Raw genomic sequence first — 14,102 nt, forward strand, 5'->3', positions numbered from 1 at the left:
TATGAGATTTAGAGCTTAGAAGAAACATTTGGATTACAGGTTGAGAATTAAAAGCATATAAGAAGATTTTGTTTGAAGGTGTAGAGGTAGTTGAGAGGATAGGACCAAGTCTAGAACTCTGGAGCATAGTAACTTTTAAGAGAGGTGAGAAGAGGGAGAAAAGGAGTTTGAGAGGGAGTGATACAGGTAGATGAGAACCAGGAGTGTGTGACAGCATGGAAGCCAAATGGGAAGAATTTTAAGAATATGGAAACAGGTAAAAGCATCAAATGCAACAGAGAAAAAAAATACTGAGTCAATTTCAGACTGGTGATTTAATCAGAGAATTTTAGTGGAGTTTTGGTTAAAGAGTATACTTACCAAATTTCTAGAGATATATGACCTACCCAAATTAAATTAGGAGGACATAGAAAATTTCAACAAATCAATTGCAAGCAATGAAATTAAAGACACCATCAAAAGTCTACCAACAAAGAAAAGTCCAGGACCAGATGGAATCTTAGATGAGTTCTATCAGACTTTCAAAGGAGAAGGAATACCAATCCTCCTCAAATTATTCCATGAACTAGAAAAGGACAGAACCTTTCCAAATTCATTCTATAAAGCTAGTATCACCCTGATACCAAAACCAGACAAAGACACACCAAGGAAAGAATATTTCAGACTAATATCCCTGATGAACAGAGATGTAAAACCTCTTAAAAAATACTGGAAAATCGCATATAAAAACATATTAAAAAGATAGTGCACCATGATCAAGTAGTTCATCGCAGGGATGCAAGGTTGATTCACCATGAGGAAATGAAGAAATGGGTGAGCATCCTGGAAAGGAGATCAGGAAAGCTGGTCTGGGAGAAGCAGAAACCACAGGAGGGCTGAAAGAGGGCACAGCCTGAAGGTTTCAGGATGGGTGTGGTTGGGGTGGGGACTAGGACCCCAGCAAGGAGCCCAGGCAAGGGACCTAGAGGAGGGCCCATCATTGTTAATAGACTTTGTTTATAATATATATATATATATATATAATATATAATATATAATAATATATAATAATGTTTGTCTTTGTAATAGACATTGTTAATAGACATTGTTAATAAGACGAGAATCACATGATTATCTCAGTAGATGTCGAAAAAGCATTTGACAAAATACAGCAACAATTCATGTTCAAAATACTAGAAAATCTAGGGATAATAGGAATATATCTCAACATTGTAAAAGCTATATATGCTAAATTCAAGGCCAACATCATTCTATGTGGAGAAAAATTGAAAGCATTCCCTCTAAAAATGAATAAGACAGGGATACCCTTTTTCACAACTTCTGTTCAATATAGTCTTAGAAACTCTACCCAGAGCAATTAGACAAAAGAAAGAAATTAAACGGAGAAAAATAGGAAAAGAAGAACTCAAACTATCCCTATTTGCTGACCACATGATTCTCTATTTAGAAGACCCAAAAACTCCACCAGAAAACTTCTGGAACTCACAAATGAATTCAGCAAAGTAGCAGAATATAAAATTAACACCCATAAATCAATTGCAATCCTAAACATCAGCGATGAATCAACTGAAAGAGAAATTAGGAAAACTATCCCATTCACAATAACCTCAAATAAAATAGAATATTTGGGAATTAATCTAACAAAAGAAGTGAAAGACCTCTATAATAAAAACCACAGAACACTAAAGAAACAAATTGAAGAAGATCTTACAAGATGGAAAGAAACAAATTGAAGGTCTTACAAGATGGAAAGATCTCCCATGCTCTTGGATAGGCAGAATTAATATTTTCAAGATGGCCATACTACCAATAGCACTGCACAAATTTAATGCAATTTTTATTAAAATTCCAGTGATGTTCTTTGTAGAACTAGAAAAAGCCATCATGAAATTCATTTGGAAAAATAAGAGGACCAGAAAAGCCAAAGCAATCCCTAGCAAGAAAAATGAAGCAGAAGGCTTCACAATACCAGACCTTAAATTATACTATAGAGCTATAGTAACAAGAACTATGGGGAAGTGGCAAGCACCTCACTAGGGGATTCTTCTTCCTGCCCATGAGGGTGTAAATCACCAGAGAAAATGTCAGATATAATTAGTGAAGAACAAAAGACAAAAAAATCAGAATTATAGTTTTAAGGTAGAGTGCTTGATAAATCCAGCCCAAACAGGAGCTGGAGCTAGGCAATTTAAAAATTACTCCCATCTATGTTTTTTTTTTTTCAAAGTCAGGAATAAGGTTTTAGGGGTGGAGTCTTGTTTTATGATGTCTTTCAGTCAGCAGGTTGATTGGCATCTTAGCAGGTAACACCCTTTTCTGAGAGGCTGTGTGGCTACAGCAGGTCACCGCATCTCCAGTTCTGTGGGACCTGGGGCAGAGCTTGGACAGGGCTCACAATATGTCTGGGCAGTCTTGGCTGGAGGAAATTTCCACTAGAAGTTCCCAGACACCAGATTCTCCTATTCACTAGCATGCAATGTTGATGTATTCCACACATAGCCTACAGATGGCTCTCAAAAAAAGGAGCATGGTATTGGCACCAAAACAGATATGAAGACCAGTGGTATAGAATAGAAGACACAGAGACAAGCCCACATAAATACAGTTATCTCATACTAGACAAAGTCACCATAAACATACAGTGAAGAAAAGATGGTCTCTTCATCAAATAGTGCTGGAAATCCATGTGTAACAAAATAAAATTGACATGTAACTGAATAGGAAAAAATATTTGTCACATGAACCTCAGATATAGCACTAATCTCCAGGAAATATAAAGAACTCAAAAAACTTAACACACCCCCCCAAAAATAACCCAATCAATAAATGGGCATAGGAACTGAATAGATACTTCACAGAAGAAGAAATACAATCAGTCGACAAATAATGAAAAAATGTTCAACATCTCTACCAATTAGAGAAATGCAAATAAAAACTACTCTGAGATTCCATCTTACTCTAGTCAGAATGGCAATTATCAAAATATAAGTAACAAGAAATGTTGGCTAGATTGTCAGGGGGAGGAGTACACTCATACATTGCTGAAGAGACTGCAAATTGGTGTAATCACTCTGGAAAGCAGTATGGAGATTCCTCAGAAAACTTGGAATGGAACCACCATTTGACCCAATTATCCCACTCCTAGTTTTATATCAAAGGACTTAAAATCAGCATACTACAATGATGAAGCCATGCCAATATTTATAGCAGCTCAATTCACAATAGCTAAAACTATGGAACCAACCTAGGTGCCCTTCAACAGGTGAATGCATAAAGAAAATGTGGTACATATACACAATGGAATATTACTCAGCCTTAAAGAAGAATAAAATTATGGCATTTGCTGGTAAAAGGATGAAACTGGAGACTATCATGCTAAGTGAATAAGGCAATCCCCCCAAAACCAAAGGCCAAATATTCTCTTTGATATGCAGATGCTGACTCACAATAGGAAAGGTTCTGGAGAGTGGAGGTTCATTGGATTGGATAAGATGAATGGGGTGGAAGGGAAAGACAGTAGAATGAATTGGACATAACTTTCCTATGTTCATATATAATACACAACCAGTGTAACTCCACATAATGTACAACCACAAGAATGGGAAGTTATACTCTATGTATGTATGATATGTCAAAATACATTCTACTGTCATGTATAACTAAAAAGAACAACAACCAAAGAGAATGTATTTACCATGAGTTGAAGGGTATATGGGGAAAAATTAATGAGATGGAGAGGTAAAAGTAGAGTTTATTAATTTGTTTCAAGATGCAGGACAACGAGGAAAATAAGAGAACTAAGGCATAGGGAAATGCAGCATAAAAGATAAAAGGTGGATCTTCCTGTTGAATACTGCCTGGGTGAACATATGATAGTAGAGCTGAAGTCAAAGACCATGTGACTAGTGTCCTCCATGATTTTGAAGGATGTAGGTCAGCACATGGATGGAGATATTTTTGAGGATATATTTACTTTTATTTGAGAGTGTCATTCCACCATACATGGAATCCACATACCAGATCTCATGCCTCTGGAATGGCCAGGTAGTGCACATCTCTCTTCAGGTGAAATCTCTGGCTCACAGACAGAGCTCCCATTGATACACTTGATCTTTGCCCAAGCTGAATAATGTCCTGGAGACATTTATATGTAAACCTTTACTCTTCTGGTTCTGTCAGGCTTCTGGAACACCAGCATTCCTGGGACTACAGGGAAGCAGATAGGATATAAGTTACACTTGGTGAGAGGTTGTTTGGGTGCAATGTAAGGGTCCGGCGAAACGACGGAGTAAGAGACCACAAGAGACTGTCTTATGCAACAGCAGAAGGGTGGGTTTATTTGGAGACCAGCATGCTGGGGCCCGAGCTCTCTATAGCAAAGAGAGATAGAGCCCTGAGAACAGCTTGAGCAGAGCTTATATACTTTCCCTGGAGAGGGCAGTGAGAGAAGTTACATTTTGTAGTTTGGCAGTTGGGGACAGCTCATTCTGGGAACAAGATTAGCAGACAGTCCACAGTTGGGGACAGCACATTCTGGGAACAAGATTAGCAAACAGTTTTTAAGATTTCAACAGTGTTTTGTTAAGCATATAGAGAAACGGAGTGACAAGTACCTATTTTATTAACCTTTCAGTTTGGGTGCAGGAGTGTGGTTGATGTATGCATACTGCCACTGTAAGAAACTCTGTCATGTTGTTGCAATGGGATTTCATAGTGGAACTGTTTCTTTAGTTTCTGACTAAAGCGTGTTTGGTCACCAACGTTGGTGAATGATAGGTTAATTGATATGAATTTTCAGAACCAAAATAAGCTTTTTTTCTGACCCCAACCAGCATGAAGTAAAAGGAAGAACCCACAAGTAGAGTGATCTAATAATATCTTCTTGTTCTCAATACCAATTACTAGAGGACCTCAGTCTCCTATAAAATCCAACCCCCATAAAAATATTCCTAGAATCTCATATACTAATGGGTGAGTATTCTCAGCTACCATGAGACATTTTCAGTTTCCTCCTTTCCTGCTCTGTCTTCTTGTGATTCACCACTGGGTCTCCAAAGCCCAATAAGCCCCAAGAAGGCAAACATAATGCCATTGTTATCTCTGACACTGTAGCTTCTGGTTGTGGGGCTGGAGTCATCTCTAGGGCCGGCTCCTTTTGATGCCTGGAAAGTTGAATGCATTGACTGTGAGACTTGTCAAAACGTATTCAACGAAGTAAGAATTCCTTGCCCAGTTTATTGGTTTCAAAGATGTGCTGCATTAAAACTCTAGTAATTTGGTGAAAAACTGCTTTTTTTCAGTCATTTTGCTTGTGGTTGTTCTTTTCTGTAGCGTGGAAATCATTCTAAATCGGGATGGACTAGAGAGTAATCCAAATGATTGAAAGCATGCCATCTCAAAATCTTTTCCCTTCTTTGTTTCTAGGGGCATTTTTATTAGGCCAAGTTCATAAATCCTGATGTTCTCTTTCCTCAGAATGATTTGTTTCTGCCAGGTGTGGTGGTACATACCTATATCCCCAGCTTATTCAGGAGGACAGTAGACCTAGGTGGGATGGTCACTTGAGCCTAGGATCTTTGAGAACAGCCTGGGCATCTAGTGAGACCCCATTGCAAAAAAAAAAAAAAAAAAAAAAAAAAAAAAGCTTATTTCTTAGGAGAATCTTGGTCTCTTATGAAAATAAAACTTATTCCACTTGGTCCTGCAGTCATACCCAGAAACATCTGTATCATACATTCGTTTTAGACTCTCCCATCATATCAGAATAAAAAAAAAAAAGAGGGAGATACAATCAGATATCCAGTGATTTGGCAGTATTTAAGAGCTGAGAACACAAAGTGTAAAGATGAAAATTCCTGAAGCGAATTAATTCTATTTGGAGAACATACCAGCACCATGAAGCTGTTTTACTGTTGGAGAGTAGAATTAGAAATTAACTTAATGTGACAGATATGTCCAGAAAGTGTGATATTATAAGCTCCTCACCATATTCTCCAGCTAAGTGCTTATTCCTAGTCCAACAAAAGTGGGGGGAATTATTTTTAAAGTTAGGCTTTCCTAAAGTCCCTGCTGATAACCACACTAAGGATTGAGTAAGAACATTAGAATGTCACCATGTAGTAGTCATTGAGAGCTACTTGGCTGAAGTATTCAGCCACTAACCTTTTAGTATTGACTATCTTGCATTTCTGTGCTTCTAATGATCATCTATTTGTGTTCAGTGTTACTGTCGCAATGGGCAAACTGTGCGACTTATGCAGCCGAGGGGGAGAAATAAAGAATGTCCATGTGCTTCTGCCCTTTTCAAAGCTTTATTCACTCAAATCACTCAATACAATTTCACTCTATAGATTCTTAATCAAGAAAATGATAATCCTTAATGCTAGGTACTGCAATAGACATAATCAGTTCCCAGCAAACAATTCTAGATTAATTCTTTTTTTTTTTTGAGAGTGAGAGAGGAGAGAGAGAGAGAGAGAGAGAGAGAGAGAGAGAGAGAGAGAGAGAGAGAATTTTTTTAATATTTTATTTTTTAGTTCTTGGCGGACACAATCCTGCTGAGGATCAAACCCGGGCCGCATGCATGCCAGACGAGCGCGCTACCGCCTGAGCCACATCCCCAGCCCAATTCTTGATTAATTCTAAGCACTGCAAACACATTTAATCATGACAGGCTCATGACAGAATTTCCTCTGCATGCTAAGCTCAAGTGCCATATCTAAAGTCTCAAGCCTTAGGCTTTAAGTCCAACAGATGCACACTCACTCAGACCATGGTGATCAGATCAGGAACCAAGGCAGTCTTCTCCTGGGGTGGAGCTGATGGCTGGCTGAGGAGCGGTCATAGGGAGAAATCCTCTTCTCACCAGAGTCAAGAGACTGCTATAGAGTTTGAGAGAAGTGAGAACAACACAGGGGATCAGGCTGATAGAAGAGCTAGGATGTCAGTCCAGGACCTCATCAGGCTCTTAGGCTTGTGTGCAGCAGTGTCGGCTGGCTGAATGTCTGTTCATTTGCTCCATCATTTTTACTAAATTTTGGGACTTCTGACCACCCTTTCAATCCCTATCAGCTGCTACCAGATTTCTCAGTGACATTATTCATCTTGAGGTTAAAGCATCTGGTCTGGTGGTCCCCACCCTGATTTTCTTGCTTTTCTTATCAGGGCAAGAATAACAAGCCAGAGACTTCACTCCAAGTTTTTCAGGATGGGGAGAAGTGACTCATTTGTGCCTGGGGGTCATACTGGAGGGCTCCATAGGTGTGCTTGGTGAGACTTTAAAATGGAGTTGCTTAGGCTAAGGCCTAAGGCCATCCTTATGGTTGGCCTTCTGTGTACTGTTGTGCATCCAACCCTGGGAGTTATAAAATTCTCTTGGTCAAAGCCCACAGGGTACAGTAACCTTTACCATCTGTTGTTTTTTCAGTTTCTGGACTAGGAGCTATTCCTACAGGTTCTGGATATTTTGTTTGTATTAGATTACTAAGCAGAATTTCTAGGAGGAAATGGTGTACATTCCCTTAGTGTTTGTTGAATTTCTAAGTCTTTTCATTGCATGAGCAGTGATCTTCAGAGTACCAGGGTCTTAAAGGTGGTGAACAGCACCTGTTCCCATAGCAATAACAGCCAGCATTAACCCCCAGAAGAAACAGATGAAAAGACAGGTTGCTGGCACTGTGATTCTCATGGAACTGCATGTTGTAGAGCTGGATAAAGCTGGTTCAATCAAAGTTCAAGGACAGTCTCAGTATGACTTCTGATACCTAGATCTATGGAGGCAATCTTTGGGAACATAGGGGTTTGTAGTATTCTCTTTTATCAGCTTGTACAATACCAAGGGAAAGTGGGCTCTTCTAAAAATTTAGCTTAAAAATCTGATACAAATTGAGCATGCACATTTGAACCATACAGTTAAAGCCCTTGAACCCATCACCACTATCATCTGAAGAGCATACCAGCCCTCAAATCTAAGTAAAACTCGGGATATCTGCACCTTGATTTTGGAGGCTGGAATTTAATAAGCTAGTGTAGTCCCCATTGTTGAGGGTGGCACTTCTCACTAGTGAGGACCTAGGAACAAGTGAAAAGCCCCTCTACCTGGTCTGACACTATATCTGTGAGATGTGTATTAAGATATCCTTTTATATTGTTGTGGTCTAATTTCCTTTTGTGGGGAGGTAGTAGTGGATAAAAAGAATGATACCATCAAATAAAATGAACAGGTCCTCAGACATACCTTCATTCATATACTGACATCGATTATGTTGAGAAAATTGGAGTCGAAGTGAAGGTCAAGGAAAAGCGAAGGAGCCTCTGAATAATCCATAACAGAGCCTTGCCTACAACCTTCCTGTAATTGAACCTTTAGGCCCAATTATCCTCTACAAGTCAATAAACAATGAGTTTCCTTAGCATAGTCATTAACTTACTTCCCTGGGAACAAATTTCTCAGCACTCAGGAAAACTGATAGCCCCTGGGCTAAAGGAGAGGGGAGTCACTGTCAAGAATACTGTATTAACAGCAATAAGTAGTTGCATTTTGAGGAGAAACCTAGGAAACCTCAAGAGGCATCTTACTGACAGGGTTGGCCCCTGAAGGACTGAACGTTGAAACCTGGACGTTTGGAAAGGTACCTCAAGGGAAAGTGGAAGAAGACCACCAGTTTTCTGATGATAAGCAATTCCAGGGAACGAAGTAACTATTCCATTCTGTTCCAGAGTGATAGGGACCCAAGGTTGTCACAAGCCCCAACCTCATATGCCAGGGACTCAGTGATTTGGGGCTTTCCTCTAGTTTACTGCTCCAGTGGGTAAAAGCCATTGGAGTCATTACCCAAAGCATTATGCTAGTAAGACTCAAGGTAAACCCTTGAAAGAGAAAATTGGGTTATGGGACATAATTAGGTTAAAAAAATTAGAGGAGGAAAAGCAGACAGAATATAAACCTGGAACTCTTTTTATCAGTTTTGACTTTGAAGCAATGCTGCTAATCTCTGACATGGGAAGGACAGAATCAATTCAAAGGGTCTATATGGGGAAGATACTTTTTATATAAAGATTTGGTTAATAATGGCTAATAACTGTAGTTAATATATTTATAATCAAGTACAATTTAAACTATATTACTAAAAAAATATTTTGTCGGCATAGAAACAAGTAGCAAATCATTTCAGAGTTAGAAAAAAACATCTTTTTTCTTTTTTCTTTCTATAGCTACTATGTGATCTATTTTGATCTTGAAATTTTCTATCAACAACTATATAAGACACAGTGGTGGGGAGCTATAAATGAAATAGTGAACACTTTAAGAGTGAAAAGACTTCCACTGACAGATGCTCAATTACATGAACAATTTAAAAAAAAGTTTGGCTTCAAAAAAGCTATAAAATGCAAGGTATTTCAGTAACTACCACATAATTTTATAAGAAGTTATCAATAAATATGTATCTCAAATTTCTTAGGAATAAATAAATAATAGGCTAAATAAAATTCCTCAATACAAAATAAAAATTCTGTATTTTAGTAGCTATACATTTGTGATTTATAAATTTTGAACATAGTATTAAACAACCTATTAATGAACTAGATTGTGATTACTATTTATTGATTGCTTATTTTATATGCCTGTCACTATTCTAAATTTTAAAGAAACTTTTTTAAGTTGCTAGTTTTGTTATCATTCCTATTACACAAATGAGAAAGAAATTTGAGATGTAGAGGGTTAAGAATCTTTCCCAAATTCACACATTAGTAAATGTCAGGACCTGACTCCTTTCTAGAAATGAAACCCAAGGAACAAACCTAACAGCCTGTATTAAATTTCTCATGTCTATTTAACAAATCTTGACACAGTTTCTGGAACTGATCAATGAAGCTCACCAACTTCAAAGGTAGTCTGGTATTTGCTTTCCATTTATTCATTTTAATGTCCATAATTTTAAAATTTAATAACCAGTTAGTTTAATTTTTAAATTTTAGTAGTCAGAATGTCTAAAAGAAAAGCATGACATTTTAAACTCTTCATTTTGAGACATAGAGCAAAGAAAACAAACTATTTCCATAGCTATATATTCCAAGTTTCTGGACATCTAAATTAGATTTTCCTTAAATTAGAAAAAGGAATCCAGCGATCTATTTGCTTTTTGTTTTGTTTTGTTTTGTTTTGTACTGGGGTTTGAACCCAGGGGCACTTAACCACTGAGAAATACCCTCAGCCCATTTTAGTTTTTATTTTGAGACAAGGTCTCTATAAATTGCTAGGGCCTCACTAAATTGCTGAGGCTGGCTATGAACTTGTGATCCTCCTGCCTTAGCCTCCTGAGCTGCTGGGATTACAGGCACATGCCACCATGCCCAGCTCTATTTGCTTCTAAAGTATTTTCAGAAAAATATTTGTCTTCCCTGCTTTCATTATTTTCAAAGGAGGATCTACAATTTACCCTAAAGGGTAAAAAGGAAGGAAAGAAGGAAGGAAGAAGGGGAAAGGAGGGGAGGGGAGGAAGGGGTGGGAAGCCAAATATTTATTTTTAAAAGATCCCAGTGTTTCTTTATAGTCTAACAACTTTCAAGCATTGCCCAGTGAGAAATTTTCAATTGGATCTTGTGAAAATTCTACTATACTTGAGCAGTATTTATGTGATCCTGTTAATGTATCTTGGTTTTTATTTCCTTAAAGCAAACCTAAGGTATAGTTTTAAAAAACTAATTCTGGCCTTCTTAATAATTTTAGAGTATCCCATTTGGTTTGAAGGCTGCTGTAGAAAGAGGGTTATCTGCTGTTTTCCATACATTTAGCCGAAAAACCTCAAGCTCAACAATCAATGTTTCAGATGAAGCAGGTTATGCCATCTTCCATCATGCTGCTCTGCACAACAGAGTGCCTATTATATGTCAACTGTGCAATGCTAAATTCAACGTCAACCAAAGACGCTTTATTATGTTCAGCCAAGGTACTATAATGTTTTTAAACCTAAAATATTTCTCTTTTTCCTTGTTCAGCATTACCAATGCATGTTAATTTTAGAGCAAGGTTAAAATCTGGTATTAGTTTCTCTTGCAGAGTTTGGGGTTTTGTTTAATTTATTGAAGACGGTCTCCTTTTAGTTTTCTATCACTTGTTGGTAGTTTATATAGTACTGTTTGTTGTGTTGTCCCTCGTTGGGATATACACTTTATAAAGGGCAAGGATTTGGTCTACTTTGTTGCCATGGTTTCCTAGTGTTCAGAAGAAAGCTTAGCATTAAATAGTTCCTCAGGAAATATTTGTTGAATGAATGGATAGATGGATGGATGGATGCAGGATAGTATTTGATAAGCACTGGCATAATTAATATATACTGATGGGCTATAGAAATTGAGAGGAAAAAACAGATAAATATGAGTATTAGGTTCCAGTAGAACATTCTTATCCTTTTAATTATTAAATTATATTTAATAATAAAGCATTCTTTTATAATAATATAAGAAGACTAGCTTGGTTTAAACCTTAAAACGCCATTTTTTGCTACATATTTTTATATTCACTGGAATAAATTTAAGTAGCTGGAAAAATAATAAAGTTGAAAATAAAAGTGGTGGTTCTCTATAACTGAAAAGGGAAATAATGATAAATTGTCAGAAATGACTGATGCAACAATATTGACAAAAAGAAATGGTGATTTTTATATCGCAATGAGGTCAGTTAATAAGCTGTGCTAAATTTTTGCATATGCCAGAATAAAATATTATGCTTTAACAAATTCTTTCCTCTAAGCTGGGCATGGTGGTGCACACCTGTAATCCCAATTGCTCGAGAGACAGAGGCAGGAGGATCGCGAGTTCAAAGCCTGCCTATTATGGTTTAGATGTGGTATCCCCCAAAAGCTTACATGTGAGACAATGCAAGAAGGTTTTGGAGGAGAAATGACTGGGCTATAGCTTTAACCTAATCAGTGGATTAATCCCTGATGGGGTTAATAGAGTGGTAACTGGAGGCAGATGTAGTATGGCTGGAGGAAGTGGTTCATTAGGGGCGTGGATATGAGGTATATACTTTGTGTCTGGAGAGTAGAGTCTCTCTGCTTTCTTATCACCATGCAAGCTGCTTCATTTCTGCCATACTCTTCCACCATGATGTTCAGCCTCACCTTAAACCCCAAGGATGGGACCTGGCTGTCTATGGACTGATACCTCTGAAACTATAAGCCTTCTAATAAACTTTTTCTCCTTTGCAATTGTTCTGATCAGATCTTTTGGTCACAGCAGCAAAAAAGCTGACTAAAACACAGCCTCAGAAACTTAGTGAAACCCTTCCTCAAAAAAAAAAATATAAAAAAAAGGAGTGGGGATGAGGCTCAGTGATTGAGTGCTCCTGGGTTCAATCCCCAGTAGCAAAACAAAACAAAACAAAAAAAAAACAAATTCTTTATCAGTATGACTCAAATGTCTTATATAGCTCAGTGGTAGAGTACTTACCTGGCATGTTCAAGACCCTGGGTTTAATCCTCAGCACTGAAAAAAGTTTTTTTTATATGGCACTCAGTTTAATCAAATTCAAATAAAATATTCCACTTATTATAGAGTGAACCTTGTTAAAATAAAGGACAGTTCAGTTAAATTTAAATGAAATGGGTTGCCCATAATTTAAAGATGTTATCTTGGGGCTGGGGATGTGGCTCAAGTGGTAGCGCGCTCGCCTGGCATGTGTGCGACCCGGGTTCCATCCTCAGCACCACATACAAACAAAGATGTTGTGTCCGCCGAAAACTAAAAAATAAATATTAAAAGTCTCTCTCTCTCTCTCTCTCTCTCTCTCTCTCTCTCTCTCTCAAAAAAAAAAAAAATCTAAAAAAAATAAAGATGTTATCTTTAAAACTTTTTTTGAGTAGGTACTGGGGTTTGAACCCAGGGATATTCTACCACTGAGCTATGCCCACAATCCTTTTTATTTTTTATTTTGAGACAGGGTCTTGCTAGGTTGTTTATGTCCTTGCTAAGTTGTGGAGGCTGGCTATGAAGTTTTGATCCTCCTGCCTGAACATCCTAAGGCACTGGGATTATAGGCACACATCACCATTCCCAGCTCTTTAAGCCTTTTTTACTGTGAAAAGAAACTTTGGCAAATTGAAGTCTTATTCATCCTCTAACTTCTTAGGTTTATTTCTATGTGTTGAGAATTTAGGATATATTGAACTATGAAAAATGTATAACTCTATTAACAATATTATTGTTTAAACAACACAAAATTATCCCAACTATGGGTTTTGACAAGCCACTTAAAAAGTAGTTTCCAAATGGTCTGATGTGATGTCAGGTGCAAACAATGTGCTACAAGGGCTGGACCAGAAGTCATACTCAGCACTGTTTGATGTTATCCTGCCTTTTATATCTAAATATAGTCTTTTTATTTACAGACATCTTTCTGACTAATTTTAGGAAATTGTTATATATGAATAATAATCATGTTTCTATGTGTGTTACCTTTTAAAACAGAGCCATCCAAAATGGACATGAAAAAAGAAAGAAATGGTAAGACATAAGTAAGATAAAGTATTTTTAAAGGTGACTGTGTATATTAAAACTTTTCTAATAGTATATAATCTGTAAAAGGCTTTGTCCCTTGAGAATGTCACATAATGTTTCATATTTATTTTGAAGTATAAATTTTTTATGTGCATGGTTATTTGTTAATACTCCACATATATTTTGGGTGCTCTCTCTCTCTTTCATCTGTGGAATTTGTCACCTCCATTTATTTTTATAAGTTCAAGTCCCTAAGTTGTTTTTACACCTTACAAAAAGCAGTTTGTTTAGATACTATGCCATCCAGTGTCAGTAATGATCTACAAGGTATGAGGAAAGATCATCTTTTGCTTCCTTTTTAAAAAAATTTTAAATTTTGTGTTTCTGAGGATTGAACCCAAGGCCTCATGCATGCTAGATAAGCACTCTTCTGCTGAGCCACATCTCCAGCTCTGGAATGATCATTCTTATATGAGGCAATAGATTTGATATAAATATTGGGTATGGAGAATAACAGAAAAATATGATGTTTCACCTTTCTCTATTAAGAAACTGGACCTCCACACTCTAAGATAATTCAAGGAGAGTTTATTTATAAATAA

At 37.2% G+C, this 14,102-nt stretch overlaps 1 protein-coding gene across 1 annotated transcript in view; it reads left to right on the forward strand.

Annotated features, from left to right (window-relative positions):
* Ankar (ankyrin and armadillo repeat containing) overlaps positions 1–14,102 on the forward strand; it is a 72,920-nt gene that overhangs the window by 7,579 nt on the left and 51,239 nt on the right. The window contains exons 5-6 of the mRNA XM_026389030.2: positions 9,214–9,394; positions 10,730–10,949. Of these exons, the coding sequence (XP_026244815.2) occupies positions 9,214–9,394; positions 10,730–10,949 (401 nt within the window). The remainder of the gene's footprint in view (positions 1–9,213; positions 9,395–10,729; positions 10,950–14,102) is intronic.

Source organism: Urocitellus parryii, chromosome 1, assembly GCF_045843805.1.
Source record: "Urocitellus parryii isolate mUroPar1 chromosome 1, mUroPar1.hap1, whole genome shotgun sequence".
Taxonomy (NCBI): Eukaryota; Metazoa; Chordata; class Mammalia; order Rodentia; family Sciuridae; genus Urocitellus; species Urocitellus parryii.